Source organism: Phocoena phocoena, chromosome 6 (genome assembly GCF_963924675.1).
Source record: "Phocoena phocoena chromosome 6, mPhoPho1.1, whole genome shotgun sequence".
Taxonomy (NCBI): domain Eukaryota; kingdom Metazoa; phylum Chordata; class Mammalia; order Artiodactyla; family Phocoenidae; genus Phocoena; species Phocoena phocoena.
In genome coordinates this window covers 104628993-104656463 of record NC_089224.1, presented here as the reverse complement: position 1 = coordinate 104656463, position 27471 = coordinate 104628993, and the positions used below count along the sequence as shown (strand labels likewise).

Below are 27471 nucleotides of genomic sequence, written 5' to 3'. Positions count from 1 at the left end.
CCCGTCTCTCCTCCGGCCACCAGAGGCCTCACGTACAGCTCACAGATCAACAAGGAGGCAATCACGCTGGCCGGCTCCAGGCAGGAGGTCTTCGTCTTGTCTCCCCACCTCGTGACTGTGTCTCAGCTACCTTCTCTCTCCTGGGCTTCCTCTGCCCAGGCTGCTAATCTCACTCTTGAAGGTAAATGAGCAAACAGAGGGGCCCTGGAAGCTCTGCTGGAGGATTCAGGACCGTTCCTGCAGCAAAGCAGCGTTCTGACGGGCCCAGTGGCTCTCATGGAAACGCCTCCTGCCTGGGCTTTGCTGCCTAAAGCCCATCTGTCCGACCCCACTCCTCCGTTCAGGAGGGACTCAGAGGTTGGGCGGGGCACTCAAGCCCAGAGCTGACCACAAGCGTCAGTGGCCGCAGATCTGAGTCTCAGCTCCCTCCAGCCCTGGTGAGTTATCCGCGTGTCTGCAGTTTTCCACCTCTGGGAGGATGATAATCCCTACCCACAGGGGTGCTGTCAAAGTTCCGAGAGCTCCAGCATGATCCAGTATACAGCAGGTGCTCAGCACATGCTCATTGCTTTCCTTTATGGCTTACAGTGAGCTTCCACAGAGACAAGTCGCCCTGATTCTCCCACAGCCCCGCGAGTGAGATGCGTAGTTTCCCTCATTTACAGAGGAAGGGGGAGGGGGAGGGGAAGGGAGGGAGAGAGGGAGGGAGAGAGGGAGGGAGACAGGGAGGGAGAGAGGGAAGGGCAGAGATGGGACTAGACCAGAGCTACAATGTTCGGACACAAGCCACTCCTGCCATGTGGTCTTGACCCCGTGGGGCTGTTGGCTCACCTGCACCTTCTTCAGAGCCACTGTCTTCCTGTCCAGCAGGCAGGTGGCCTTGTACACCTCGCTGAACTGCCCCCGGCCGATCTTCTTCTCAATCTGGAAGTCAGCCAGCGAGCAGCGAAAAGACAGGGCGTTCGGGTGCCTCTGGAGGGGAGGGACAGAGGGCATCGGTGACCAGCCAGGCAGAGCGGAGGGCAGGAGCCGTGGGGGCGGGGGGCTGCTGCCCCTTCCTGAGCCCCAGCAGTGCCCCTACAAGGTGAAGGAGGGACCCTGGTTGCCAACCCCACTATCAGAGCCCCCCTCGCCCCCTGGCGCTCTCCACACCAGCTCCATTTGATGCCAAGGACCCCACTCTGCAGATGTGATCTCTTCCACAGCATTTATCACCAGCCCTCAGTATGTGATCACTTTTTCCTTTGCTCATTTCTGTCTCCGCCCCCTGAAGGCTGGCTCTGTGGGCCAGCGCCTTGCCTGCCTTTGTCACTCCTGAATCCTTTCTGTCCCGGTGGAGACTGGCAGCAGAGTAGGTGCAATAAATGTCTAAGGAAGCAACTCACCGAAGTCACACAACCACGGGGAGGCCCTGTGGGCCCTCCACGTGCAACCTCAACCCTAACCCTGCAAGTCATCCTAAAAGCGGCAACTTCCCTTCCCGGGGTAGCCAGTCCCATCACAGAGACGAGAACACGAAGGTTAAACTTGCAGCCTGACGCTCTGAGCCCATTTTTTGGATACACTGCCTCCTTTATGGCAACGTGAAGAATCTGGAGACTTCGTGATGACACTCTAGGGGCCAGCATTGAAAGCCATGATTAAGCTGTAGGACCTGCCCAGGGATGGAGCCAACAGGTGAGGCAGCAGTGGCCAGGTACCTCCCCCCCCTCCGCCGACACACACACAAACATACATGCAAAGGTACTCTCGGGAAAAGGAGAGGAGGGGGCGCCAACGCTGGGCCCTGGGAGGGGAAGGTGGGGAGAGAATGCCCCACGTCAGCCTGGCGGGAGGTGCCCTCCCTCCTGCTACTCTCAGGCGGGGGATCGCTGACACTGGGGACCCTCCCCGGCTGGATGGTGGCATGAAGAAAGGCTCTCTGTTGTTGCCAGATGACTTCCATATAGTAGGTGTGCAGAAATGTGTGCAGGATTCAGTCTGGGGAGCAGGGGTGGGGCAAGGAACCCTGAAAGCCCCACCGCAGCAAGAATAAGCCGCTGAATTTCCTGAAGTGAAAAATGTCTCTTCCAGACTTGGGCCGGACCATCTGAGAGTGTGGAAGACCAAGTACTTCCCTGGGCCGTGTTCTGGAATTCTCCCTACTAGGAATGCCAACGATAGACCAGTAGGCCCTGGAAGAGCCTTGGGAACCCTGACAGTGGAGCCAATCAGCCTGGGTCGCTGGCTGGTGACCTTGGCGGTTACACAAGCCACCCTGTGCCTCGGTCTCCTCGTCTATAAGGGAGAAGTAGGGTGGCCGTGAGGGTCCCGTGAGATCGCTGAGCCCTGCACATAGTAGGTGCTTAGTGGTTGCAGTCATGTTACTGGCAGGCGTGGGCAGGGCAGGAGTGAGGAAGCCAGGGGGGCCCCGAGCAACTACCCACCGCCTCTGCACCGGTTGAGGCTCAGCCGTGGGCCAAGGAGACCCTAACGGGCACCCTCTTGCCAGGAGTGAGAAATGGAACTCAGCCTCGCAGCCTGCAATTCTGCTGCCTCCTTCCCTCAGCAAGATGACAGCTGGGCCCACCCCGACTCTGAAGTCTCCAGGACTCCAGAGATTTGAAGATGCTCCACCCGGGGACCCGAGCGGGAGGGAGGGCTGGCGGAGGAAGAAGATGACGCTCTCACCAGCACCTGCTGGTCTCTGTCAGGTACCTTCTTTAGTCACAGCAACTGACCTACCTATACACTGCGTGTCCACCTCAGACGAGCAAGCATGCATTTACTGAGCACGGACTACATGCCAGGCGCCGTGCAGAATGCTTCCCAGGACCCTGTGAGCAGACATCATCGCAATCTCCATTTCAAGGAAACCGAGCGGAGGCTCGGAGGGGAGGCTCCAGACCCCACCACGAGTAACGGCGGGGATTTGAACCCGGGGTTGGGTACTCCAGAGCCTTCACCCTTCACCTATACCCTTCACCCTGTGCTGTGTGGCCTCCCAACTCAGATGCCACTTCTGCGTTTCCTCTGAGACCCTGTGACTAGCCAGGCCTACACTTCCTGCTTCAGCCACCTGGGTGCCACCCATCCCCCCACCATGGGCCTCACCAAGTGGGCCCCTGTGTTAGTCCCCTTTCTGCCCCTTGAACTAAGGCTCTGACCCACTCGAGGCAAGTGCTCAGGGCATGTTTGTCTAATGACACAACGAAATGCACCCGAAACAGCCTGGTGCAGAAGGGACTCTGTGACCCAGCCACTGTCACTTCTATGGGCACAGCTGAAATCACACACCCTAGAAAAAGGTAGCTTTCTTGGCACTTGGAGGGATCACACATGGTCATGAAAATAACGACGACAAGCTTTCATGTATTAGGCACCTACTATGCGTCTGTTGCTGTACTAGATGCTTAGACAGGTCTCAGGACTAAAGTCTCCTAACGGCCTTGTAAAACAAGACTTTTTTTTTTTTTGTGGTACGCGGGCCTCTCACTGTTGTGGCCTCTCCCGTTGTGGAGCACAGGCTCCGGACGCGCAGGCTCAGCGGCCATGGCTCACGGGCCCAGCCGCTCCGGAGCATGCGGGATCTTCCCGGACCGGGGTACGAACCCGCGTCCCCTGCATCGGCAGGTGGACTCCCAACCGCTGCGCCACCAGGGAATCCCAAACAAGACTTATTAATCCCACTTTATGAATAAGGACACTGAGGCACAGGCAGTGGGGAGCTGGGACTTGAACTCCCTGACGATAGAGACCCAGCTGCGCTGCCAGGTGACGTGGGGCAGTGAAGAGTCTGGGGGATGTGCTCACTAAGGATCCTGGCTCTGCCAACGTGGGGCTGCTTCCCTCCGTGGCGAGTGGTCAGTCCCCAGTGCTCTCCACCCACCCCAAGGATGTTCCCCAGAGGCCACGTGGCCCAGCTCCACAGCCACTGGAAGCTCCCAGAGGATGCGGGCGACTTCCCAGCCACCATCGCTGAGACTCCCCTGCACATCTGCATATGCGATGACCCAGATTTGCATTTCCTGTCACAGCCCATTCGACCTAATTAGAGGAAAGCTCTGAGGAGGGGGCAGGTTACCCGGGCAGCAGCACAGCGGTGAGGGGGCTCAGGGGCCTCTGCTGCCCTTACAGGGGTTAGGACCGGGCCCTGTCCCCAGAGGGGCCTCTGCTCAGGTGGGGGTCACCACGGGACACGGGGCTCCTGGGCGCAGCTGCCTGAGCCAGCAGAGTCCTGACCCCGATTTAACTCAGGGGTTCGGAGAAAAGCTGAACTGAGCTCTTGCCCCCAAAGGCCAGGCCTCTCCCTGCTGCCACCCACCTCCTGGGTGGGCCCTGGCAAGTTCCACTCTTGTTCCTGCATCAGAGAGGGGTCACCCATGATGGGGGACGTTAGAAACACCAGCCCAGGATTTCCCGGAGGATTCCAGGACAAGAGGGTCTGGGGAGCTCTAAACTGCTGGGCAAACACGGGGCTGACCCCGAACAACTCCCATGATGGCGGCTCCAACACATCCTCCTGATGGCCTTTCTGCAAATGGCTCATGCAACGCTTACTGTTCCCTGTTACGTCTGGGACCCCATGCTGCCTCCCGGGGGAAAAAAACACAATCCCTGGGCCCAGGTTGGCAGAGAGGTGACCGCCACTCTGGCTCTGTTGGTTGAGACACTAACGCTGGGGCCTGGAGGCCTGGGTTCAAGTCCTGGCTCTGCCACTTCCCGGTGAGCCCTCTGGGCCTCGGTTTCCTCATCTGCGCAACTGAGATAATCAGCGCGCCCTGCAGAGGGCTGTTGGCGGTTAAATAAGTTAATGAGTGAACACTTAGAAGAGGGCCCAGCACTTAGGAAATGCCGCGTGTTTCTTGTTATTATTACTATTGGGTTGGCATTGTAGAACGTCTGGAGGATGGCAGCACCTATTTCCCAGGGGCTGGGGGTGAGCTGAGGCAGGGTGTGCCTGGCCTGGCGGGAGCCTGGCCCAGGGACCCAAGCACAGGGAGTTGTCAGCTGTCATTATCATCACCCCCGTCCACACCCCACCAAGGGTCTGCGCCGGGCATATTTCTAGCCCCAGGCTCTTTAGCTATAAAAACTAAAATGAATGTTTCTTCTTCTTCTTCTTCTTCTTTTTTTTTTTTTTGGCTGCGCCGTGTGGCCTGTGGGATCTTAGTTCCCTGACCAGATATCGAACCCAGGCCACAGCAGTGAAAGCGTGGGGTCCCAGCCACTGGACCACCAGGGAATTCCCTGAAATGAATTTTAAAATACAAGAATAAGATCAACGACATCCCATTTCCTTAACACCCCTGATGCTGGGTACCATGCTGGATGTTTAAAGTACACCATCTCACTTAGGTCTCCCCAGCCCCATTTCACATATGAGGAAACTGAGGCTCAGAGAGGTCATTTACCCAACATCCTCTGGCTACAGGAAAGTGGTGAGGTGAATGTACCTGCAGCTTCTGACTTTACTGACCTTGTGCCACTCACCCAGGGCCTGTGCTAGACAACAGGCTCGCCTCCCTTTCTAGGCTGTGCTGTGGGCACCAGAGGCCATTTCTGACCTACTCATCCCCCTTCCCCAGGGTGGGAGCCCCTTAGTTCTCCCGAAAAGGTAGAAGAGATGGGTGGAGGGGCAGGGAGGAGGTGGCGGTAGGCCTGGGGAGGACTCACGATCTCAGAGAGGAGGAGCCTCTGGGAGCAACTCCCTGGGCAGCAGGAGGAATTTGGTGGGATCAGGAGTCGATGACGCGGCCGAGGTCCTGAGTCACCTGCAGTCCCAATCGCACCCTCCCAAGAAATGGAGGACACAACCAGATATACAGCAGGGGGAGGGAGTGTCTTGGACCACCCCAGAAAGCTCGGAGAGACCCAGCTCTCTTCCCCAAGTCAGATCAAATTAGGCCACAAATGCTCCCCACCCTGCGCTAATTTGAGTTTAAAATGTTTGAACCACAATAAGCCTCAGCCATCGACAAATCCTTTTTTTTTTTAAAACAGGAGCATAAAATTACATGTTAAAAGAATAAAAATGCATTCGCCCAATTAATTTTCTGAAATCTCATTAAAAAATTTAGCCTGACTAAGTCAGACTTCTGACCTGAATTTTAATCATTTTTACACTGGATGGGTCTTTTTTCCCTGATATTTGCAATGCATCATTAATTTTAAGGCAACCGCTTCTATGATTTTAAAAAGCACGCTTCATCAGAATGACATTTCCTGTAAACGAGTTTCACCTTTAAAGACATCTGACATCGTGTGCAGGGAACTTCTCATGGATGCGGTACATGCGTGTAGAGCAATGTGCTTTAAATCTGTGTGGCACGAAACAAGGGTGCGATTTACAAAGAGTCCATATTGTCAGACTCTTTACGAGGCCAGCCCCACTCAGCTCTTCACGATCTGGCTAATTCTGTCCCCGAAGCCAGTCTCCCCTCCTGCAGCCCTCGTGGCAAGAAAATGCTCTGCGGGGCCACAGGGCCTGGATCCACCCCTGGCTCTGGGCTCTGCCCCTCAACAGCGAAAAGGACAAGTTACCACTCATCTTGGTTTCCTCCCCTGCAAAATGGAGCTCTGAATAAGGTCTCCTTCTCTTGAGCTGGTAGGAGGACGAAATGAGGTAACTGCCAGGCATCGTAACGCAGGTACAGCCACCACTGTGACTGTCTCAGCTTGGAAGTCTGTCTACACTCAGCTTTGTGCCATCAGCTCATGGGAGCAGCGAGCAAGACGCCGGAACATGGGAGACGCCTGATGACAAAACCTAAGGTCACCTCAGTTGTGGTGCCTCCCCCAGGACAAGCCTCACTAACCCAGCTCAGAGAAAGCTGAGCTTAAACATACGGACGAGAGAATCTGGAACCAGCTCCAACCACTAACAAAGACTTGAAGGGAAACAAACCATAAAGAGCGTCGGCCCCCATGCCAGCAGGCTGGCCACGTCCTCTACCTCCCTCTCCCGAATCCCTTCAGTTACCAAGGGCAGTTGGATTTTCCCCCTGGAAGTCTCTGGCGTCTTCCCTCCCTGTGTCGGGCCCATTTAAGGCCAAAGCGTCATGTGACCTCCTATTTTCACCTAACTTGTGCCTCGGGCCCCAGCTACCAGTGACCTAAAACCCAAGCCCCTTGTCGATTTAAACCCCAAATGGGCTCCCCATTTGCTACAGATTCAATTCCAAATGACAATGTGGATTCCAGGCTTTTCATAAACACCAGCTGTTACCTTTTCTAAGCACAAGTATTTAAATCCTTATCCAGCCTGACTGGTCCTGCACCTTCAGGTCTGGCTCTTTCCTCTTCCTGGAACATCCTCCTCTCCGTGTTTTGCCCCAAACTCCTGCTCATTGTCAGCCCACGTGTCATCTTCTTTCTAGAGAGAGCTTTCCTTGTCGACCCTGATGCCCCGGGCAGAACAAGCCACCCCATTCTCTGGGCTCCCCCTGCATCGGTCCATCCCTCCCTGGGAGCCTCACCTCTGCATCATCTTTATTTACTTATGTGTAGGGCTCGCCCGCAGAGCCAAGGCAGAAATGAGACAAGCACTTGCTGAATTTACAACACTTAGCAAACACTTCTTGAATTTTAATGGCCGTTAATATTTGGTCATTAAATCTTATCTATCATCATTGTTTTGGGAAGATTTTCATAAAGATTTTGGTGCAATGCAGAACTAATGACAGCTGTCCCCATCCCCTGCAAAGTTATGTACATTCCTCTGTCTCTGAACAGTGCCGAATATAACTGAACTTGGCACGTCCCAAGCAGGTTTGCAAAGACTTTCCAGATGGAAGACACATTAGCCAGGGATTTCTCAGACAAGAACACCTTTCTCCTTCTTGGAAATTCATGTGTTTCTTAGTGGGTCAGCTGAGCCCTGTGTTTCTTTCCTGATGAAAAATGCTCTGAAGCAAATTGGTAAAACCATGGGGGCGTTTTAAGCTCTTCTTCTCAACTCCACTCATTCATTCATTAGAAACCTCAATAAAAGCAAGCATGTTCAGCTTTCCCAAATATATATGAATTTCACATATGATTCAACCCAGTTCAGCAAACATATTTTCATAGGCTGACAGCACCCAGAGCTAGAAAGTTCCTTGAAATGAACAAACCACTAGCCTTGGACACAGAAGGTTCACAAAAGCCAGAGTTTGAGTATTCGCTAAATTGTTCTTTCTACACTGGGGTATTTCCAGCCCTGGGCTCTTTAGCTGTGAAAACCAAAATGATTTTTCAAATATAAGAATAAGATCAATGACATACCATTTCCTTAACCCCAACAATGCTAGGTACCATGTTGGGTGTTTAAAATATACCATCTCACTTTCTTCATGGCCCCATTTTACAGAAGAGGAAATTGAGGCTCAGAGAGGTATTTACCCATTGTCACCTGGCTGGTGAGGGATGGAATTGGGAACCAAACCCAGCCTGGTCCAGAGCACAGCATTTTGCCATCATGCAGCCCAGCTCTTTTCTCTCAGGGTGATTTCAGGGAAACAGCAGTGCCTCCTGCCGTAAAGGAAAATGCCTGTGTCGTCACTTTGAGGTGTTTCTATGTCCTGAAAACAGGCAAGATTCCAGCCGTGATCTCTCCCCAGACAGTGTTTAAATACCAGTGCTCTATGAGACGAGGAGAGAGAAAGCGCCTGACTGTTTTCATTCCAGCCCTGACCTGCAGCAGCCCCAGCGTCAATGTGGCTGTGCCCCAGTTCTGCAGACCCGGCCAGATGCTGGCGAACCAGGGGCATCTTTCCCACCAGCCGCTAGCCAACGCTGAGTAATCGTATCTAATTACACTTAACTATGTCATTACCCACTCCAACATGTGCGAGGAGACACCCAGAAGATGCCACTGCCACGGCAGCCCACCACCTCCTCGCCTTGTTTGTGACATAATTATGGGACTCTCTGCTATGCCAAATGAGGCTGTAATTAACCCTAATTGCTCACAATGCAACTGGCTAATTCTGGGAGATTAATCAAGGGGGACTCAATTGTTAGTGAATGACTTAATATGACAAATTGCTACATTACCCGAGGAAGCCCCGCTGCCCCCAGCCATCGGGGAGGTGTTCTGGTGGACCCTGGACCAGCAGTGTCTATGGGCTTCCCAGCTTTCTCCCCAAATTCCACCTAGGAAATGGGCCCCTGCATCCCAGCCAGTAACTGGAATGGGGAGCATAGATGCCTTTGGACCCCCCGTGCGTGTGTGCACGCACATACACAGCTTCTCCTACTGAACGTGTCACCTCTGTGTGAATCTCTAGATGCGCCCCTTCCCTTGGGCTCATGCAGTGCCACACCAGGAAGCACCGTTTGATGACAGCTCAGGCGCAGGAGGAGGATTTCAGACCCACCTGCCTCCTTGGCCAGGCACCTTTGGGCAGTGTAGAACCTATACAACTGTACATGGCAACCCTGCCCAAGCAGGTCAAACACCAGTCCACCTGAAGTCCTCCAACAGGACTAGGCAGTTAGAAGCTGTGACAATCCTTCCATGGCTCAGGAAGGTGGCTGACTCTGAGTTTCCTCCTGACTTAGGTCTCACAGGCCTGGGACACAAGCCAACTCTGGACAATTACTTTTCATCATTCCAGGCTGCCCACAGGATGCTACAGCACCTGGCCCTCGCCAATCTGCCCAGCCAAGCTCTCTGTCCCCTCTAGTTCTTTGCAAGCCACTTCCTGTAGGAGGCCTCTCTGGTCCCCTAGTTCAGACCACGTTCCTTGCTGGAGTTCCACTGACCCCCAGTTTCTTCTGCTTTCTTTCTTGTCTTTCTCTCCTGTGAGGCTGTGTGCTCCCTAAGAGCAGACCTGGGTCTGTTCACACACGGCGGTGTCCTGGGTGGTGCACTCCATGGATCTGCAGTTCATGAACTTGGCAGGCGAAGCCCCACCCCAGAGGCTTCTGTCCAGGAAGGGAGGCAGACCCAGGCGCCAGTGCCCCAGCGGATGCGATCACGGCCATGACCTAGTGCCTGTGCGCAGGTGTGGAGACAGCGCAGACGGGAGTGCCGTGGAACAAGAAGGCTCCCCAGAAGCAGCGGCATTTGGACTGAGGCCTGGAGATGTCGAGGGGGGCACCCCAGGCCCAGGGAATGGCATGCGCAAAGGCATGGGGTGTGCGAGCAGCTCACAACCCCAGAAGCCACTTTCCGAAAAGCTGCCAAAGGCTGCCTGGCTGAGAGGGTGGGGCCAGTGTAAGGAAAGCAGCGTCCCCGAAGCTCTGCGGGTCCTAGACAAAGAGGCTAAAGAGGCCCAGAAAGGAGGCAGACCAGCTCAGAGCCAGGAAGCGCACCCCGTCCGCTCGCCTGCGCCCCTCACTCTCCTTGGGGCCTCCACGACTCCCTCTATGTCTGTCCTTCTAAGCAGTGCTGACCCCTCCGAGATAAAGCTGTTCCATTCACACGGAAACCCCAGGGACAGGACCAGGGCCTGGCATCCCAGCCCAGAGTGTGGAACAGCGAGGCATCTGTGAGTGTGGCTGACTGGGATGGAGGGCAGAATGGTTAGGTAGTGACTCTGCTCCCATCACTAGAAGCATTCAAGGTGCCTGGGGGCTGCCAAGGGGCATCCTTCTGTGGCCGGGACAAAGCAGCCTCAGGGATCTGTGTTCCTCCAAGACTCTCCAGTGCACTGCAGGTGAAGGAGGAGGGCTTACCTGTGGGTCGGGAGGGTGCGCGGGCCCCGGGCTGTGGCAGAGGTTGCTTGGGCTCCCTCCATGGGGCAGGTGGCTAGGCTGTCCTGCCATCCTGCATGCCAGCCTCACGAGGACACGGGCTGCAACAGAAAAGAAGGGCTTTCTTACACACAGGCCTGTGCACTTTCTCTTCTCGACGGCCCTCGGATCGAGGAAGTAATTTCACTCGTCCCATTTTACAGATGCTCAGGCTGAGCTGCCAAGCTGCTAGGTAACTTGTCCTTGGTTTTGCGGCTTGGAAGTGGCAGAACTAGCTCGACGGCCCATGGGACACACCTCCCTCCATCACGCTGGCCCGACTAGGTTGCTAGGGCTATCCCCGTTGGATAGAGGGGAACACAGATTCTGTGCAGGGAAAAGTCTAAAGGTGCCCCCACCATCCAGCAAGGGAGGCGCCAGATTCAATGCCACGCGTGCCGGACTCCAAAGCCTGTTCTTGCCCCGTTACTGTCCTCCGTGCCTCACCCCCATACAAACCCAGGCTGGCAGCCTAGTGGCCAGAAGAGAGAGACCTTGAGTCAGACTGCAAGTAGCAGCTGCAGGAAGGACACCCACCAGGTGCTGGGACCTGGTGCACCCGACACTGGGAAGGCCGAGGCCATGGGTCCTACTCAAGTCCTGCACAAACCTCCAGGCAGGGGCAGAGCCCTCTGCACAGGGAACAGCCCCCTCAACCTCCAGGGCTTGGGCTGCCACATCAAAGGCCCCCAGGAGAGTCAAGGATGCCACTCACCAGCGGCCATAGTAACCGCAGTAGCTGTCCTGATCAATTGCCCACCATGTGCCCAGGCCTGAGCTAAAGGCCATCTCAGTACCACTCCCAAGATCGCTTCCACTGCTGGTGTCACAGGCAGCCTCTGCTGGCCTCCCCAGCAGACAAGCACCTCCAGGGCAGGACCCAGGCTCAGGCACACAGAAGACGCTGTATGGCTCGCGGTGCTCCTGGACGCAAGAGGGAAAGCGTTCCTCCTCGGGAGGAAAGCCCTCCGTTCACCCATAAGCATTTCTACAACACCTAAATCTCGGTGTCCAGGGCCAGGCCTGGGCTCCCCCAGGATGCCTGGAAGACATGGGGTGCAGGGCGGGCATGTGGTGAGGGCCCCCTAATCAGGCTGCTGTTCCTTCCACCAGACCCCGCCCTGGCATTCCCACGGGCACCTCTCACTTGACCCTCCCCAAACAGAACCCCGAAGGGCTGGCCAGGCTATCAAAGCAGCTTCGTCTATACCCTCTGGAGCGCTGGAGTCCCTAGGAATCAATGACCCAGGGGGCGAGTGTGCAAGCCCGTTCCCCTGCCTCCGGTCCGGATGCTCTGGGGGTAAGTCACTCCAGAGACCCGAGTGGGGTAGTGATTTGGTCTGAGATCACACCCTGCTTGTCTGCCTCCCCCACTCCCTTGTGGTTTCCCCTATACGGTCTCGTCTCAGGGTCTGCTTCTGGAGAACCCAACCTAGGACATCGTCTTTCTAGACGGACTCTGCCTCTCGCCACCTGTAAGTCACCTGGTCACCTGCACCCCCAGCCGTCCCCACCAGCCAAAGCCCAAGCTGATAGGCGTCACCTGGTCCAGTGGGTTGGCAGGTCCTGCTGCGTGAACCGGGTGATCTGGGCAGTGGGAAAGGAACCCACACCAATGGGGCTGTTACGGTCAGTGCCACTGAGATCTGGTCACAGATCACACTTCCTTCCTCCCCACTGTAGCTCTTTCTGGTAGCTGATGGGCCAGCCCTCCCGGGCTTAGAGATGTCTATGGCACCTGTCAGAGTCTGGCCACCAAGCCCTGAATTGCCTGCTGAGCTGGACCTTCGGTCTCCCCGCCTCTGCCCTTGAAGGCACCCCAAGCCTCTCTAGAATCTGCACACTGGCGTCCAGCACCCATCCTTCCTCTGTGTCCTCAGGGCAGGCCCAGCTCCTCCCTCACACCCCTTATCTCAGCATTTTGGGGTAAAACTGCTCTCTAGCATACAAAGTAGATGGCAGAAAGCAAGGACACATGGAGCAGGGGCACGGTCTGCAGATGGCACCCGCCTCAGCCTAGCAGGGAGGCCCTGGTGGCTGAGAGCAACCCGTCAAACCCAGCCCGGCCTGTGCTGCGTCCTGCCTGTGCAGTTGCCGGTTTTGCTCCTCACGCACGGCATCTTATGTGCTTCATCCTAATGTGTACATATAAAGAGGTAGATCTCGTGCTGTCGTCTCTTTGCTCTTATCTCAAACGGGTGTCATGTGGAGGGTATTAAGGGGTGTGCCTGTACTTCTGAGGCCTCTCCCCAGCCCCATACTCCCACCTCTGCCCCAGCCCAGGCCTCGCCTCCGCCTGGACTCCTGGGTCTCCACCAGTGCCTGGTGCCCTTTCCGCCAAGCCCTCCTCCTCCAGATGGGCCACCAAGGTGGCTTCCTGCAATGCAGATGGGGCCACAGCACCTCCCCACCATCTGCGCCCGAGCTTCCGCACTGGAGTGCACACCCCCCGGGTGACACAGTGAGGACCTGGGTACGAAAAGCCCCAGGATAAACAGATAAACACGAGCAGCTTCCCAAGGCAGTGCTGTTACTCAGGAGGGAAATGTGTGCGGCAATAAACCGGATACAGAGGGAACAAAATGTAAAATGCGCATGAATTTTAAGATAAAACCGGAGACTCCTGCAGGCTCTGCAGCTGCTTCGGGCTGCAGCCCCAGACCCCTGGGGGTGACATGTTCACCGTCCTCTGCCCTTAGGGAGGCCTCCAGCGGAAGGCTGGAGGAGAGCTGTCTTCAGCAAAAAGGTTCTGTCTTTATCTCAGAAGGCACCAGGTGTGGCCCAAAGGCCAGGCCCACACGTGACTGGCTCACCTGCCCACCTGCTCACAGACCACGCAGGCTGGAAACCACGGTGCATCCATCTCGGGCTCCAACGTCCCGCCTCACCCAGCCTCCTAGGGCCAGCGGGCCTGGGTTTGTATCTCCACCCTGTCACTCCCCAGCTGGGACCCTGGGCAAGTCACACTGGGCAGAGACCTAGGAGGTATTTGTGAATATCATTCCCCACGTGGCGATCTAGCACCTGCACCCAGAGGCGGTCTGCAGGCTCTCAGGAGCTCACCTTGCTCCTCACACAGAGCTCCAGGAGCAAAGTAAGGGGCTCTGGCCTCATCAGAAATAATAGTAATAATGATGGTAAGCCAACAACTGTGTGTCCTTATTATGCTGGGCCCTTTCTTTATACATTTCACCTGTTAGCCCATCTCACCACCATCTCACTAACACCACCTCCACGAGACAGCTTCTGTTACTGTTCCACTTTACAGATGAGGAAACTGAGGCACAGGGAGGTGGAGAGATTTGCCCAGATCACACGGATCACAGGTGGTGAAGCCAGGACTCAAACCTGTGATGGCACCTTTGCCCATAACCCCTGCACTGCACCCCTCACAGGCTCTTACCAGCAATACATCACTTCCTTTCCAGTGGCTCCCCAAGGAACAAGTCCCCTCCACTCAAGAATAGGTCAGTGCTGAGTGGGTAGGGGTGATCCCAGGGCCGGTGGGCCACGAGGAGCCATTCCCCCGACAGGGGGCCCAGAGCCCTCTCCCTTCGGGATGGCAGCGAGCAGATGCAGCAGTGCTGTCCACACGCCTGGTGTGCCAACCCCCTGGGGTAAACTGCTGTGCCTAAGAGCAGTTCTGCCCGGAACCTAATAGAAGCGGCTATACCTCATGTCCCCGCGAGGAGGAAGGGCCTTTGCTCCAGGAAAGGAGTCTGCAAGTCACAGCCCACCCCCGCACCCTGCCCCCCAGTGCCAGAGAGGGCCAGATAAAGGGCAAGGAGGCAGAGGGGGAAGGAAGGGGGAGGAGAGAGGGAGGAGGAGGGAGGAAGGAAGTGAAGGTTCTCTGAGGCGTCCAGTGGCCAGACCTCTTCCACTTAGCCTGGGCTGTTGACAAACCCATTTTACAGATGGGGAATCAGGCTCAGAGAGGGGAGACTCAAGGTCGTGTTGTGAGTAGGATACAGAGGGCAGATCTGAACCCAGCTCTGATTCCAACGCGCCTCCCGGGTCCAAGACAGCCACGGCCTCTTGAGGCTCTCCAGGGTGTTGGATTTCAGAGGATTTGCATTCTGTTTGTCTACACCCCAACAGAAGCCCAACCCCTTTACCCTGGACATTCCTGCCAGAAACTCCTTCTTAGGGGGTTCAGATGCAGAAAGACCAAAGGGATCCGGAGGGATGAGACCGGAGAGCAGGGAAAAGCCCGGGAAAAGCCCCTCTGTGCACAGGGCACCTCCGGGAGCTGCCTGTGCCCTGCGGCTCCTGCCAAGTTGCAGAACAATGGGGCCTAGGCTGCCAAGCCCAAGTCAGGGGCCAAAAATCCGTGGAATGTGAGACCCGGAGCCCCAGGCCACACAGAGCTGCCACCTCAAAGAGGGCCTTTCTTCTGCCGGGAGCGGGTGCTGGGGTGGCAGAGTGCTTCCCAGCCTGGGTTCCACACATGTGCCCGTCTACCAGGCACCCGGGGCCTGTTTGAGGATGAGTGGCAGGGTAAGGCCGCGGGTCTGTTTGGGAGCCTGACTTGCCTGGGTTCAAATCCTGGCCCGGCTTCCTTTAACCACACAGTGTCTGTTTCCTCATCTGGAAAATGGGGCTAACAGTAAGATCTACCTTTCAGGGTCATTGAGAATTAAATGTGTTAACAGATGTAAACTCCTCAGGACAGAGCCTGGCACATGTGAAGGGCCCTCTGAGGCTTTAGCTGTTACCAGCGTCATTACCACCGACCATCCCTGGGCAGTGGAGGACGAATTGTCTCCATGTGACAGACACGGGAACTGGGGCTCAGAGAGGGGCAGGGACTTGCCCAGGGTCACACAGCTGGTAAAAGATAGAGCTGGGGCTGCTGGACCCCCAGATCATTCTGTCTACCGCATTGCACGGCCTCTCTGGAATGGCTCTGGAGCAAATACCCTCCTCGTCACTTACGAGCTCTGGGGCTGCCTTTGCAAAGCCCCCCGACATGCTCCTCCCGCCCTGGCCTTCGGCAAGCCTCTTACTAACGTGGGGTGTGTCCCAGGGAGACGTGGGGGCTTGGGTTTAATCCAGGCACTTCCTGGAAACGAGCGGTTCCCACACCGGGCTGGGCTCTGAGGCTTGCCGAGAGGCCTTTCTTTTTTTTTTTTTTTTTGCGGTACGCAGGCCTCTTCCTGCTGTGGCCTCTCCCGCTGCGGAGCACAGGCTCCAGACGCGCAGGCTCAGCGGCCATGGCTCACGGGCCCAGCCACTCGGCGGCATGTGGGATCTTCCTGGACCGGGGCACGAACCTGTGTCCCCTGCATCGGCAGGCGGACGCTCAACCACTGCGCCACCAGGGAAGCCCCCGAGAGGCCTTTCTGACCATGACTGTCACCTGGGACGCTTGCTTCCCAATTTCTAAAACTTCGTCTAGGGGAAAGTCACATCCCTCCTTTGTCTCCTGCCAAATACCACACTTCGTGGAGGCTCATCGAGGCCTTACCCTCACAGTAAAAGACGACCCAAGACACCAGAAGGCTCAGGCCAAAGACCCAGCTTGCGGCAGGTTTGGGGGCCTGAGTGGATAGGGTCGTGTGGGTGCAAGTATCTGTCTACACCTCACCTTGCTCCCCAAACCTGAGGTGGAAGCAGCGAGTGTCTGCCTGCCCTTTTCTGCATGCTGTATGTGTATGTATGCGTGTACGGTCAGGCCACAAGGCTTTGAGCCCAGCCATGCTCTCGGTCTGTCCACTGGGGTAGAGGCGTCACTGCTCCTGGTTTGGGTGGGGCTGGTAAAGGCCCACGTGGCTCCCAGGCTGACAGGGAGAATCACAAAGACAACCTTGGAGACTCAGCTTCGGCCGGACCCGGACCCTGTGCCGTTTCTCTGGGGAAGAGGCCCCTGTTCAGTCCTTCCTGCTCAATGAACAGCTTCACACGTTGTTTTCCCAAAGGAGGAAACCATCCTGGTGACTTCACACCCTCCTACACACACGGAATGAGTGGCCCAACGCCAGTGCAGGCACCAGGGGCTATCTCTGCTTGTCCAGCAGGCTCCTGGCAACAGAAGCTTAGGATAGATGCCCACTGCTGGGGGCCTTCAGCCAGCTGGGAGAGGAGAAGTGCCACAGACCAGTACGGCCCAGCACACCCCTACACAGATGGCGCTCTGAGGCCCAGCGGGAGACCAGGCAGCTCACAGGCTGGCCACTGGTGAGGTCAAGGCCGGACCAGCTTCAGCATCAGCCAGCATCCACGGCAACACCTCCCCTGAGCTGAGTAATTTGACATCTCCCAAGAAACCCAAGCGGTGCCATCACCCCACTTTCGCAGATGAGGAAACCAAGGCTCCAAGGGAAAACGTGACTTGCCAACGTCAGTCCACACAGAGGAGAGAGCTACCATTTGAACCTGCTCCTCAGACCAGGGAGCCTGTGAGTAACGAGAGAAAGGGATGCCACCGACTTCGTGTCCCCACACGAGGCCTGGGCAGTAAGGAACGCCCTACCCACGCAGCCCGGCTGTAATGACAGCGCATCGCTAGCAGAGCCCGCACTGTGGGTGCGCCAGGCACGCGCCAAGGGCCGTGCACGCCTCGTTCCACCTCACAGCCACCCTAGGTGGGGTCGCTATAATCCACGTAGTGCAGAGGAGGAAATGAAAGTTCAGACTGGTTAAGCAACGGGCCCAAGGTCACACAGCAGGCGTTGGGCAGAGCTGACACTTGAAACCACATCGGCCTGACTCCCGTAGTCCACACCTCCTTGGAGAGTGAGGGACTGAGTGAGTGAATGAATGAATGAATTCTGGCCCAGAGGTGTGGCTCTGGCTACTGTGTCCTTCCCCCACCCCGGCCCCACTTCCCTTCTGGTCTTGGGATAAGCAGACGTTGCCCATTCATCACTTGACAGGAAGCAGCTCGATCTCAGGCCAGAGTCACGGGGGCCTTGGGAGCTGTAGGGGATGAGCCACAGATGGTGTCTGGTTTCCTGACTGGGCCTGGGAGCCCTCACCACCCGCCACCCCCCCCCCCCACCGAAAGCCACACTTGCCACTCAGATTCTGCAGCTCCACGACCAGCAGGAGCCTGGCTTCTCTGAGACACGGGACCACGTGCAGCCCTGGGAAGGGTGGTGCAGCCTGTGCAGAGAGGTCCCTGAGCTCCCTCCTCAGGGCAGTGGGGCCTCTCACGGGGTGGGTCTGCAGAACCCAGAGGTCAGCGGCTGAGGGGCAATGCAGCACCCACCCAGCTCACCTCCCCAGCACCCTACCCCATCCTTTTCTTCCGGCTCCCCTCTCCTCACCCACCACCCACCCCCATCTCTCTCCAGCCTGGGGCCTCCCTCCAGAGCTCCAGACGCCAGCCACCAAAAGTTCCAGGCACTGAAGACTCACCTGCCCTTCCCCGGGTCTTCATCTCAGCGACGGGGTCTCCTGTCTGCCCAGGAACCCGGCAGGAACCCAGGCTCCTCCTCCGGACGCCTCGCCCTCCCTCACAGCCCACACCTGGTCTTCATCCAGCGCTGCTGATTCTTTCCCCAAACAAGTCTCCACTTACCCAGAGCCCCTGCCCTCTGCTGGCCTGGCCCCTTCTCTGTGGGGTCCCTGTAGTTGCCTCCTGCCTGATGACCTGACCTCCAGCCCACCAAAGGAGGGTCCCCCCACCAAGACACAAATCTCAACCTGCTTCTCCCCACCCAAAACCGCGCAGAAAAAGGTCCACACGCCTGAGCAAGGCGTCCCAAACTCCGTCCAGCTGGCACTGGCCTGCCCTCCTTAAAGTCTACCCCGCCCCAGACCCCTGCACGTGGGGGCCTCCCCTTCCCAACTACACAGCACCCTGGACCTTCCACACACCAGCCTCTGCCGGGAACCTATGACCTCTCATGGGGTGAAGTCCCCCTCCTGCGTCAGGACCGGGTCCTGGGTCGTAATCAGGCTCAGCACTTCTCGTGGGATCCTGGGAAAGACCCGCCCCCTACCTCATCCATAAAGAGGAAACAGCTGGACCCCGCAGGGTGGACTCCCAGGGGCAGTCGGGTGGTACCAAGCAGCCTGCAATCTCCCAGTCAGTGGGGGGGGGGGGCGGGCTCCTCCACCCTCCTGATGCCCCAAGCAAGAAACATCTGTCTCCACGCTCAGGATCCCCGAGGTCTCAGAGCAGGCAGAGATCACCAGGCAATTCAAAACACGTCACACCCACACTGCAGGGCTTCCCTGAGCCTTTTTACAATTGAGGCGGCTCCAGATCACCTTTCACTTTCTCCTTCTCGGTAATAAAACCCAATTCTGGAAGGAAAAAAATGTAGGAGCTGTAAACATCTCTCAGTTCAAGGAGCACTGAGGCATTTGGTTTCTACCCGGGAAGGCCTTTGGCTCCAGGACCTGGTGAAGGAAGATCTGCTGAGCACTTGCTCTGCACCAGGGAGTGACACGCGGCACCTCGGCACACTCCAGAGTGTCTGCGCTGCCCTCTTACAGATGAGGGAGGATAGGTGCCGAGAGGTTAAGTGACTTGCCAAGGCCTTGCTGCTGGCAAACGGCATGCACCCGTGTTAGAACCCAGGTCTGACTCTCTCCAAAGTCTGGGTTTTAATCTCATCTGCCTGGGGACATCCTTGGAGACCACTATGGAGCTGGGGGAAGCTAGGGGGTCTCACTCTGCGAGGAGCCTCAGACCCCTTAGGTAGGTCCACCATCCCAAGGACCCCTGCCCTCCAGGGAAAGGAACTTGCTCTCTCCTCGAGGCCTTGGCAGGCTCTGCCTCCCTTGCCTGGAATGAACTGCCTCCCAGCAAACCTGGATCCTCCTTCCAGGCCCAACCCAGGGCACCCGCTCTAGGCAGCCTTCCTGGACTCCTCTAGTCAGTTACTCCCAGGTTCCACTGACCTGGTCTCTGTGCCGTCACTGCCTGCACACATGTCTTCTTCTCCCTCAAATGGAGATTTCCTCAAGGGCAGAGACCAAATCACTCTCCTTGTGGCCCCAGCAGGCTGCAGAGGGAGGGTGACCCAGTATGTAAACACCAGAAGCCAGGAGGGAGAAGCCTGGGGAGAGCAGAAATTCCTCTTCTCCCATATCCTGTCTCAGACCACGGCTCCTGCCCTGCCAACCAACAGCCGAAGGGGGAAACCCAGCAGAGCAGCCCTCAGGCAGATGGAGGCTCAGGGTTTGTAAAAAGCTTGCCCCGGGCCCAGGAGGACATCCATAATCCCACCAGTGGCCTCTACACAGGGGAAGTTCTTCAATCCCTGGCCTCCCCTAATTTCCTCTCCTGCTCTCTTTTTAAGGTTTGAAAGGGTGGCTATTCCTGGCAAGAGAAACTTCTGTGGAGAACTCACTGCTCAGACATCAGGAAGGGGCCCAGGTAGCCAAGACCCACGCGGGAGACATAAGAATTCCTTTTCCTGTTTCCCTCGTCACCTCGGGAGTTCTGGCAAAGCCCGGGATCACCCAGCGTGAAACTTCCCCCCATTAACCTGAGCAGTGACAAAGGTCATGCCAGGCTGATGGCATTGGCCCACGGGCAGCTCCCACCAGGTGGGTGGTCAAGGGGGCAGCCGAGGTCAGGTGCTCTGTGAGCCCAGGCCCCGGAGGTCGCCAGGGTCTGCCTCCCTGTCACTTGCTAGGCATACCCTCAAGGGCAAAGGCTGTAGCCCCAGGTGGCAGGAAAGGGTGAGGGGCTCCCCCCAGCAGAGGCAGGGCAAAGGCCGGTACCTTGCAAAGTGGATCCTGAGAAGCTCCGGGGAAGGTCTCGGCTCAGGGTTGAAGTAGATGTGAGCACGGTACCGGGACCTCTGGGGATCTGGGTGGCCTCCCCGTGCCAGGGCTGGTGAAGGAGGGGAGGCCAGCCCTGTCTCCGTATGGGACTTCGCCTGCCCAAGACTCCTGTCCCCGGCCACTGCCAAAAGGGAACTCCCCCACCATGAGCTGCTCCAAAAATAGCTCTGGTTGCCACCTCTGTGGTGAAAGGGACTTGTCACTGCCACCAGGGAGCCCACTGCTCACCAGGGACTGGAATCTGATGGCAGTGGCCGTGGGGTCAGTCCTGGAGAGAGCGCAAGTGTGCCAGAAGCCAGGGGGCTTGGCATGCAATTACAGTCCACTCTGGGATTGCCCAATCCTGCTCCCCCATTTTACCCTCCAGGAAACTGCGGCAGGAGGGCAAGAGACTGGCCCCGGGCCATGGGCACAGCAGTGGCAGCGCCTGGCTAGGACCCGGCCTCCTAAACCCACCCCATACCCACATGGTCAGGCAAAGGAACTTGCCCTGTAGGCTCTACCAACCCCTCACCGCCACCCCAGAACCCAGAACACTGACAGCAAACGCCGAGGTCCAACCAGCCTGGGAGGGATGAGGGGTGCTTCCCTCACCCACAGGGCTCCATTCCCACCCACCCCCATGGGGGCCAGCCAACGCTAAGAATCATAAATGTTCTTGCTGTCCCTTTAAAAGCTTAACCCTGGGGGCTTCCCTGGTGGCGCAGTGGTTGAGAGTCCGCCTGCCGATGCAGGGGACACGGGTTCGTGCCCCGGTCCGGGAAGATCCCACATGCCGCGGAGCGGCTGGGCCCGTGAGCCATGGCCGCTGAGCCTGCGCGTCCGGAGCCTGTGCTCCGCAACGGGAGAGGCCACAACAGTGAGAGGCCCGCGTACTGCAAAAAAAAAAAAAAGAAAGAAAGAAAGAAAAAAAAAAAAGCTTAACCCTTTCTAATCTCTCTTTTGTGAGCTGAACCAAAAATATTTGCTGCCTAAGAGATGACAGCCTTGGTAGGCAGCAGCCCTGGGTTCAAGTCCTGGCTCTGGCGCACCCCAGCTATGTGGGCCCCAGGGTTCTCGCAGGTAAAACTGGGACACAAATAGTATGCATCGCCCCGGGCTGTGGAGGGCTCCATAACATCAGGGGCCTCAAAAGTGCTTAGCCCCAGGCCTGACACCGAATAGAGCCCCAATCACTGGAGTTACTGTTGATTATTAATCCTTATTCTGGCCCCGTGCTCTCGCACACCAGGCTGTGGATCCAGGATCTGAGTGTTCCCACCTTCCCTTCCTTCTACACATCCTTCCAGCTGCCGGCTCCGTTGAGGGCCTGTGCTGACCACGGGTGACCCCAAGATCGCACGGATGGAAACCCCCTTGCTCTTACGGGGTCACAGGAGAGAACCCAGAAACACAGGGACAGATAACCGCAAGCCAGAAAGAGCATGAAAAGTGTCCCCAAGAAAAGGACTGAGAGACCCTCACTTCGTGACCCAGGCAAGATCACGGACACCTTCTTACAAGAGTTGGAGTCTGGGGTAGCCTGGAAGGAGAAGCAGGGGGAGCACCAGAGGGACGGGAATTCCAGCCGAGAACGCAGTGGGGTCAAAGGCACGGAGGCTGGCGGACCTGTGGGCATGTGGGAGAAGGCAGGGATGCCTCCAGGCCAGGGCCAGCCCTCCATCTCCGAAAAGAGCTCCCATGGTCGGAACACGCCTTCCTCTCCAGAACGAGAGCCAGCTCCACCCTGGGCAAAACCCACCCCCACCCCCCGCGCCCCATCTGCAGCTCGACTGCGGGGACCGACGAGGGCATATGGCAGCTGAGGCCCCAGAGGACACGCGGAGCCAGATCCTGGCACCGGGACTCGGCCACCTGCCAGCACACCTTCCCCGCCAGCCGGGCCCAACTGTCAGGCATATGCCAGGTGCCGGCCCCTGGGTGACTGCAGCCGGGCCCAGGCCAGCCGTCCACAGGCCTGGGTGGACTCCCCGCCCAGGCCCCAGCTCACGGGACACCCCTGGAGGACCGTCCTCCACGACCCGGCGAGGTGGGCGGCATCAGCCTGCACACACAGCAGAGGCTCCAGACGGGCCGGTCGGGCCCCCAAGTTGGGCACTTTCTGCCTAACCATTGTTTTTCTTCTGCTTCCAGCCTCCTTTCTGCTGAGAGGAATTCCCTCCAGGGCTCCCATCTAGGACACGGTAGCACCCAGGGAAAACACAGATTCCTGGAGCCTTCCTCTTCCTCCTGGGCCAGGATGGCAAGAACCTTCCTGAAGTTTACCTTGGCTCTGATCAGCCTCCATGCCCGTGGGCACACACGCACTGCCAGTCACTCCCCGCCTGTCCACCTGGGACACAGAAGAGAGGGTGGAGCTGTGCTGAGGGGCACAGACGGGCTCGCAGTCCTATCAGTGCCCAGACTCTCAGGGCCACCTGGGTCACTGGGAGCCTCCAGCACGACCTCCATGCAGCTCAGCGTGGCTCGGTCTGTGGGTGACAGTGTCTCCTCCATCTAGCCCTGCCACCCCACGCAGAGTTACGGGCCAGCACACTATCTCAGCTTCCAGGGCCACACCACAGTGGCCCTGGACCTTCCTGTGTCACATTCCCCACGGGATCCTCGTGGACTCCGCGTCGGGCCTGGGAAATTATGAGGCCATTTTTAACCCCTCGAGGGTGAATCCCGCTCTGAGCCACGGCATGTGGCATGGTGGCTCAGGACTCACAGGGTCTGGGACTCTCAAAGGGCCGCATGGCCTTGGGAAAGTCATGGCTTGTCTCTGGGTCTTGGTTTCGCCACCTACAACATGGGTGGGTCGGGCTCTGCAGTCTTGGGAGGGCTCTTCTTGTGCCAATACTTTTTATGAGGCTGATGGAGAATTTGCAACTCGCTGGCGTGCCCTGAAACCGAGCTCCAGGAGCTTGTTATCTAATCCTGTGCTCATGTCTGGGAGGAAAACCAGACCTTCTGGGTCTGGAATTGCTAAGGGACACTCTCTCTGACCTTGGAAGATTTTGTGAGCCCCCCAGCCCCCTGCACACTGCCCTCCCCACTCGCAACAAGCCACAGCCATATGGGGGGTTGGCTCAGAGGCCTCCCAGCTCCCAGACACACAGCCATGGAAGTGGCGATGTGTACACAGTGCGGTCCACACACAGAGCACCCCTTAACTGCCAGGTGCAGGGCCAGACCCTTGAGGGGTGTTGGCAGCTCATGTGCTTACAAAATGACCCTGTAAGGCAGACAGTGCGTCCATTTGACAGATGAGGAAAGTGAGGCTAGTGAGGTCACATGACTCGCTGGAGGTGTCCCAGCTGGAGAGAGGCAGAGCCTGGATGGAAATGTAGGTCTGAGTCCTCATGGTCGTGGGGGAACCAGACCCAAGTGCTTAACTGTGTTGCAGAATCAAAGTAGGGGCCACTGATTCCAACTTGGGCCAGTCAAGGGGGCTGCAGGGAGGTAGTGGCACTGGATCTGGGACCCAAGGGCCAGGAAGTGAGGTAAGGCCGCCCAGCACAGGCTCTGGAGTCTGACGTTCAAATCCTGCACTGCCTCTGTCCAGCCGCAGGAGCTCGGGTCAGGCCTGTAGCCGTGTCTCTGCAGTTCCCTCCTCTGTAAACTGGGGGCTATGTAGGACCGACCTCGTGGGGCTGGTTATGAGGACCGCGTGGAGGACACGCCGGCGGAATGCCAGCAGCTCAGGGCTATCAGGACTAGGTATACACAAGAGCTCAATCAATGCAGCTGTTGCTACTATTATGCTTACCGTTATCACCATTAAAAACCAGTGCTGGGCTTCCCTGGTGGCGCAGTGGTTGAGAATCTGCCTGCCAATGCAGGGGACACAGGTTTGAGCCCTGGTCTGGGAAGATCCCACATGCCGCGGAGCAACTAGGCCCGTGAGCCACAACTACTGAGCCTGCGTGTCTGGAGCCTGTGCTCCGCAACAAGAGAGGCCGCGACAGTGAGAGTGGCCCCCGCTCGCCGCAACTCGAGAAAGCCCTTGCACAGAAACGAAGACCCAACGCAGCCAAAAATAAATAAATAAATAAATAATAAAAATAAAGGAATTCCCTTAAAAAAAAAAAACAGTGCTCATTCAACAGCGATATCCCTGCAACAAATATTTCTGGCAACCCACTCTGTGAACCAAGTGTCACAATAAGGCCGGTCTTCCTTCCCCAGGGGACCCCAGTCTCGTGGCCAACCAGGCCCCTGGGCCTGTGAATGTGGCAGGCGGGGCCCACGGCCTCTGGGGATCTCCCCCTTTTAGGGAGGATGGGAGAGGCCACACTGGCTCCTGCTGCATTCTCCCAGAAGCTGGAAGTGATGGCAAAGCATTTTACAAAGTTACCAGGACGATGAACCTGAGTCATGCCCCTCCCCCCACTGCCTCAATAAAATAAATCTTGGCCGGTGCTGGCTGGCGAGAGACCCTATATATTTACATGACGATCGGGCCTCACGATCACAGGGCTCGTGATTCCAGCAAGCAGCGTGTGGCAGGGATGACAGTGGTCCTAGGAGACTCACTATTTTCCGGCGACTTTTATTGTCCATTATATCCCGGCGTTTACAGGGCTCTGCTCCGGGCCTGGCAGGAATATCGCACACGGTGGGGCTGGCAGGCCTTAATATTCCAGTCTCAGTGTTGCGGATCAGTTTTCGCATCTCATCCATGCCACCCCCCGAGTCTTTGTGTGATACCGAGACCCCAGGCAGCTCCAGGGGCCCTGGAGGGAGAGGGTTGAGGGGTCTAGAAGCACAGGTAGGCCCACCCAAGCCATCTGCTTGGTTCCAGTCTGCTGTCCCAGACCAGCGGACACTGCTAACTCCGTGGCCTTCCTTGGGCATAGGAGGGGGCTGTACAAAGCAGGGGTGCACAGGTGCACTGGAGCCGCGACTAATGGCTTGCGGGGGCTGCTTGCTAAATTCTCAGGGACTTCGTGAGACAGTTATCATGTTGGTGGCTTGCAATCAGGCACGCTAGGAATACTTACACCCTGGAAATTGCCAAATGCTACAAATCAAGGCTTTGTACAAATCCCTCTCCCTCCCTCCCCGCCACCCCTCTGCCCAGGGACCTGTTTGTTAAACACCAGCATATCCCAGGGAGCGGGTGGCCCAGCAGGCCCTCGTGAGCACCTGGAAGGACACGTGGACTTAGGAGTCAGGTGTGAATCCTGACTTCCTCACATACCACTTGTGTGTGAACTTAGGTAAAGTGACTTCACTTTTTGAGCCTCAGATTTCTTTTCTGTAAAAGGGTGACACACCTAAACTCCCAGGCTGCTGTCAGGATTACAGCACCTCATGGCAAGTTCCCTGGGTGATGCTGGATATATAGCAGGTGCTTAATAAATGATACCTATTGTCATTCACTAACGCAACACTTACTGAGCACCTACTCCGTACCAGACACTGTCTGAGTGATAGGGATACAGAAATGCCCCAGGGGATGACAAATATCAAATCCTCCACATCCGGACGGATCTTGATTTTCTGCAGAGGAATTTTTACCCACACCATCTTACGAAGCCTCATGACGACTTTGATAGGTGGGCACAGCAGGAATGGTGCCCAATTTTGAGATGAGGAAATGGGGGCTCAGAGCTGGGCATGACTTGCCCGAGGCCCCTGCCAGGGCCTATCCAGATAGGGCTCAGCTCCAAGTCCACTCCAGGCCCACCATGGCACCCATCTCTGAATTCCCAGGCCCAGCCGGGCTGGCCCCCCTGATGGTGCCCGGAGAACCCAGGGCGAGGGGACTCCGGGTGTAGGATCCTCGGCTCTAGCCTTGGCTCCACGGCTTCCCTGCTCTGGGTCCTTCCCCTCCTGGGCCCTCAGCTCCCCATCGGAAGGCTAAGAGGACTGCGCTCAGGACGCTGTTGGCCCTGATGGGTGAGGGTCTGCCTCTAGGCTTCCTGGCTTGGCCAAATGTCCCTCTGTCCCCCCAGAGCCAGGGAGGCCTTGGGCATATAAACATCTCCTGAGCCCCAGCCAGAGCCCAGGAGAGCCAGGGCCTCTTAAGCAGGAAGGAAGAGAGCCGTGAGCTGGGGCTCCCATCCCCCTATTCTGGGCTTGCCATCTCACCCTGCTGGCAGGGCTCACCCACCCATTTCACAGATGAGGAGACTGACGCTCAGAGAGGGGTGGTATCACCAGCCTGGGAGCAGGATTCATCTCCTAGGCTGGCAGCTTCCAGAGCTCGTGGCTGCAGTGCCCACCGAGCCCCTCGGTTCTGACGCCTTGGCGGCCTGCAGATAAGACCGTCCTGGCCACCCGGCCTCAGCCCAGAGTGGTCGAGGAGCGTTTCGCTGAAACAGGAGAACAAGAAAAGTACTGGCAACTCTGATGACTCAGATAACCTTTGAAACTAGGAGGTGGGCGGAAGCGGGCGGCATTTCTGATGGGTTTCACCTCACTTCCTAGAAGGATGTATCACCAGCTTCAGTTTAGTCAACACTCCCCCGACCGTCAACGTAGACCTGTGCTCTGGGCGGCACGTCTCAGCTCGCTTGTCGCCAAAGAAATTACAGGCTGGCAGGTGGGAGTCACCCAGCCTGTTGTCGGGGGTGGGGGGGAACTCTTCTCATTTTACAGATGGGGAAACTGAGGCCCAGAAAGAGGGCAGGGGTTGGTTCAGGGATGCACAACGGGGACTTAAGTCTTCAAACTCCTTTGCCAAAAGGTTAATTTTTCTCTTTGGGGAGATAGAAAAGGAGACTCTCTCGAGCTTTCAAAGGAAAAAAGGGAAGAAAAAAGAACCAGCAGCTGAATGGAATTGCAACAAGGCCCCCAGCCAGCCCGAAGAGGTTTCCGAAATTCTGTACAGTCTGAATTCTTACGGGGTGAGGGGTCACGCGATTTCCTCTTCAGAAGGCAGAGTTGAAACAGTCTGACTGAGGGGGCCAGGGGGAGGAGAGAAGTGTCCACAAGACTAGGAATCATGCGTTTCTGTCTGGCTGCTCTGATGACTTTCTGGGTGACCACGGTCGAGTGCCTTGCCCTCTCTGGGCCTCAGTTTACCCTGATTTATTTACT

The 27471-nt window shown here is 57.0% G+C and overlaps 1 protein-coding gene across 2 annotated transcripts in view; it reads right to left on the bottom strand.

Annotated features, from left to right (window-relative positions):
- The window catches only part of NEK6 (NIMA related kinase 6), an 85481-nt gene that overhangs the window by 31729 nt on the left and 26281 nt on the right, over positions 1 to 27471 (bottom strand). The window contains exons 1-3 of one of the 2 annotated variants that reach the window (XM_065878450.1): positions 19398 to 19458; positions 10642 to 10760; positions 832 to 972 (exon numbers count right to left, since the gene is read on the bottom strand). In XM_065878450.1, coding sequence (XP_065734522.1) covers positions 832 to 972; positions 10642 to 10731 — 231 coding nt within the window. In that variant the 5' untranslated portion in view covers positions 10732 to 10760; positions 19398 to 19458. Of the gene's footprint in view, positions 1 to 831; positions 973 to 10641; positions 10761 to 19397; positions 19459 to 27471 lie in introns of those variants that run through there. The other variant, XM_065878449.1, reaches the window with a different exon arrangement.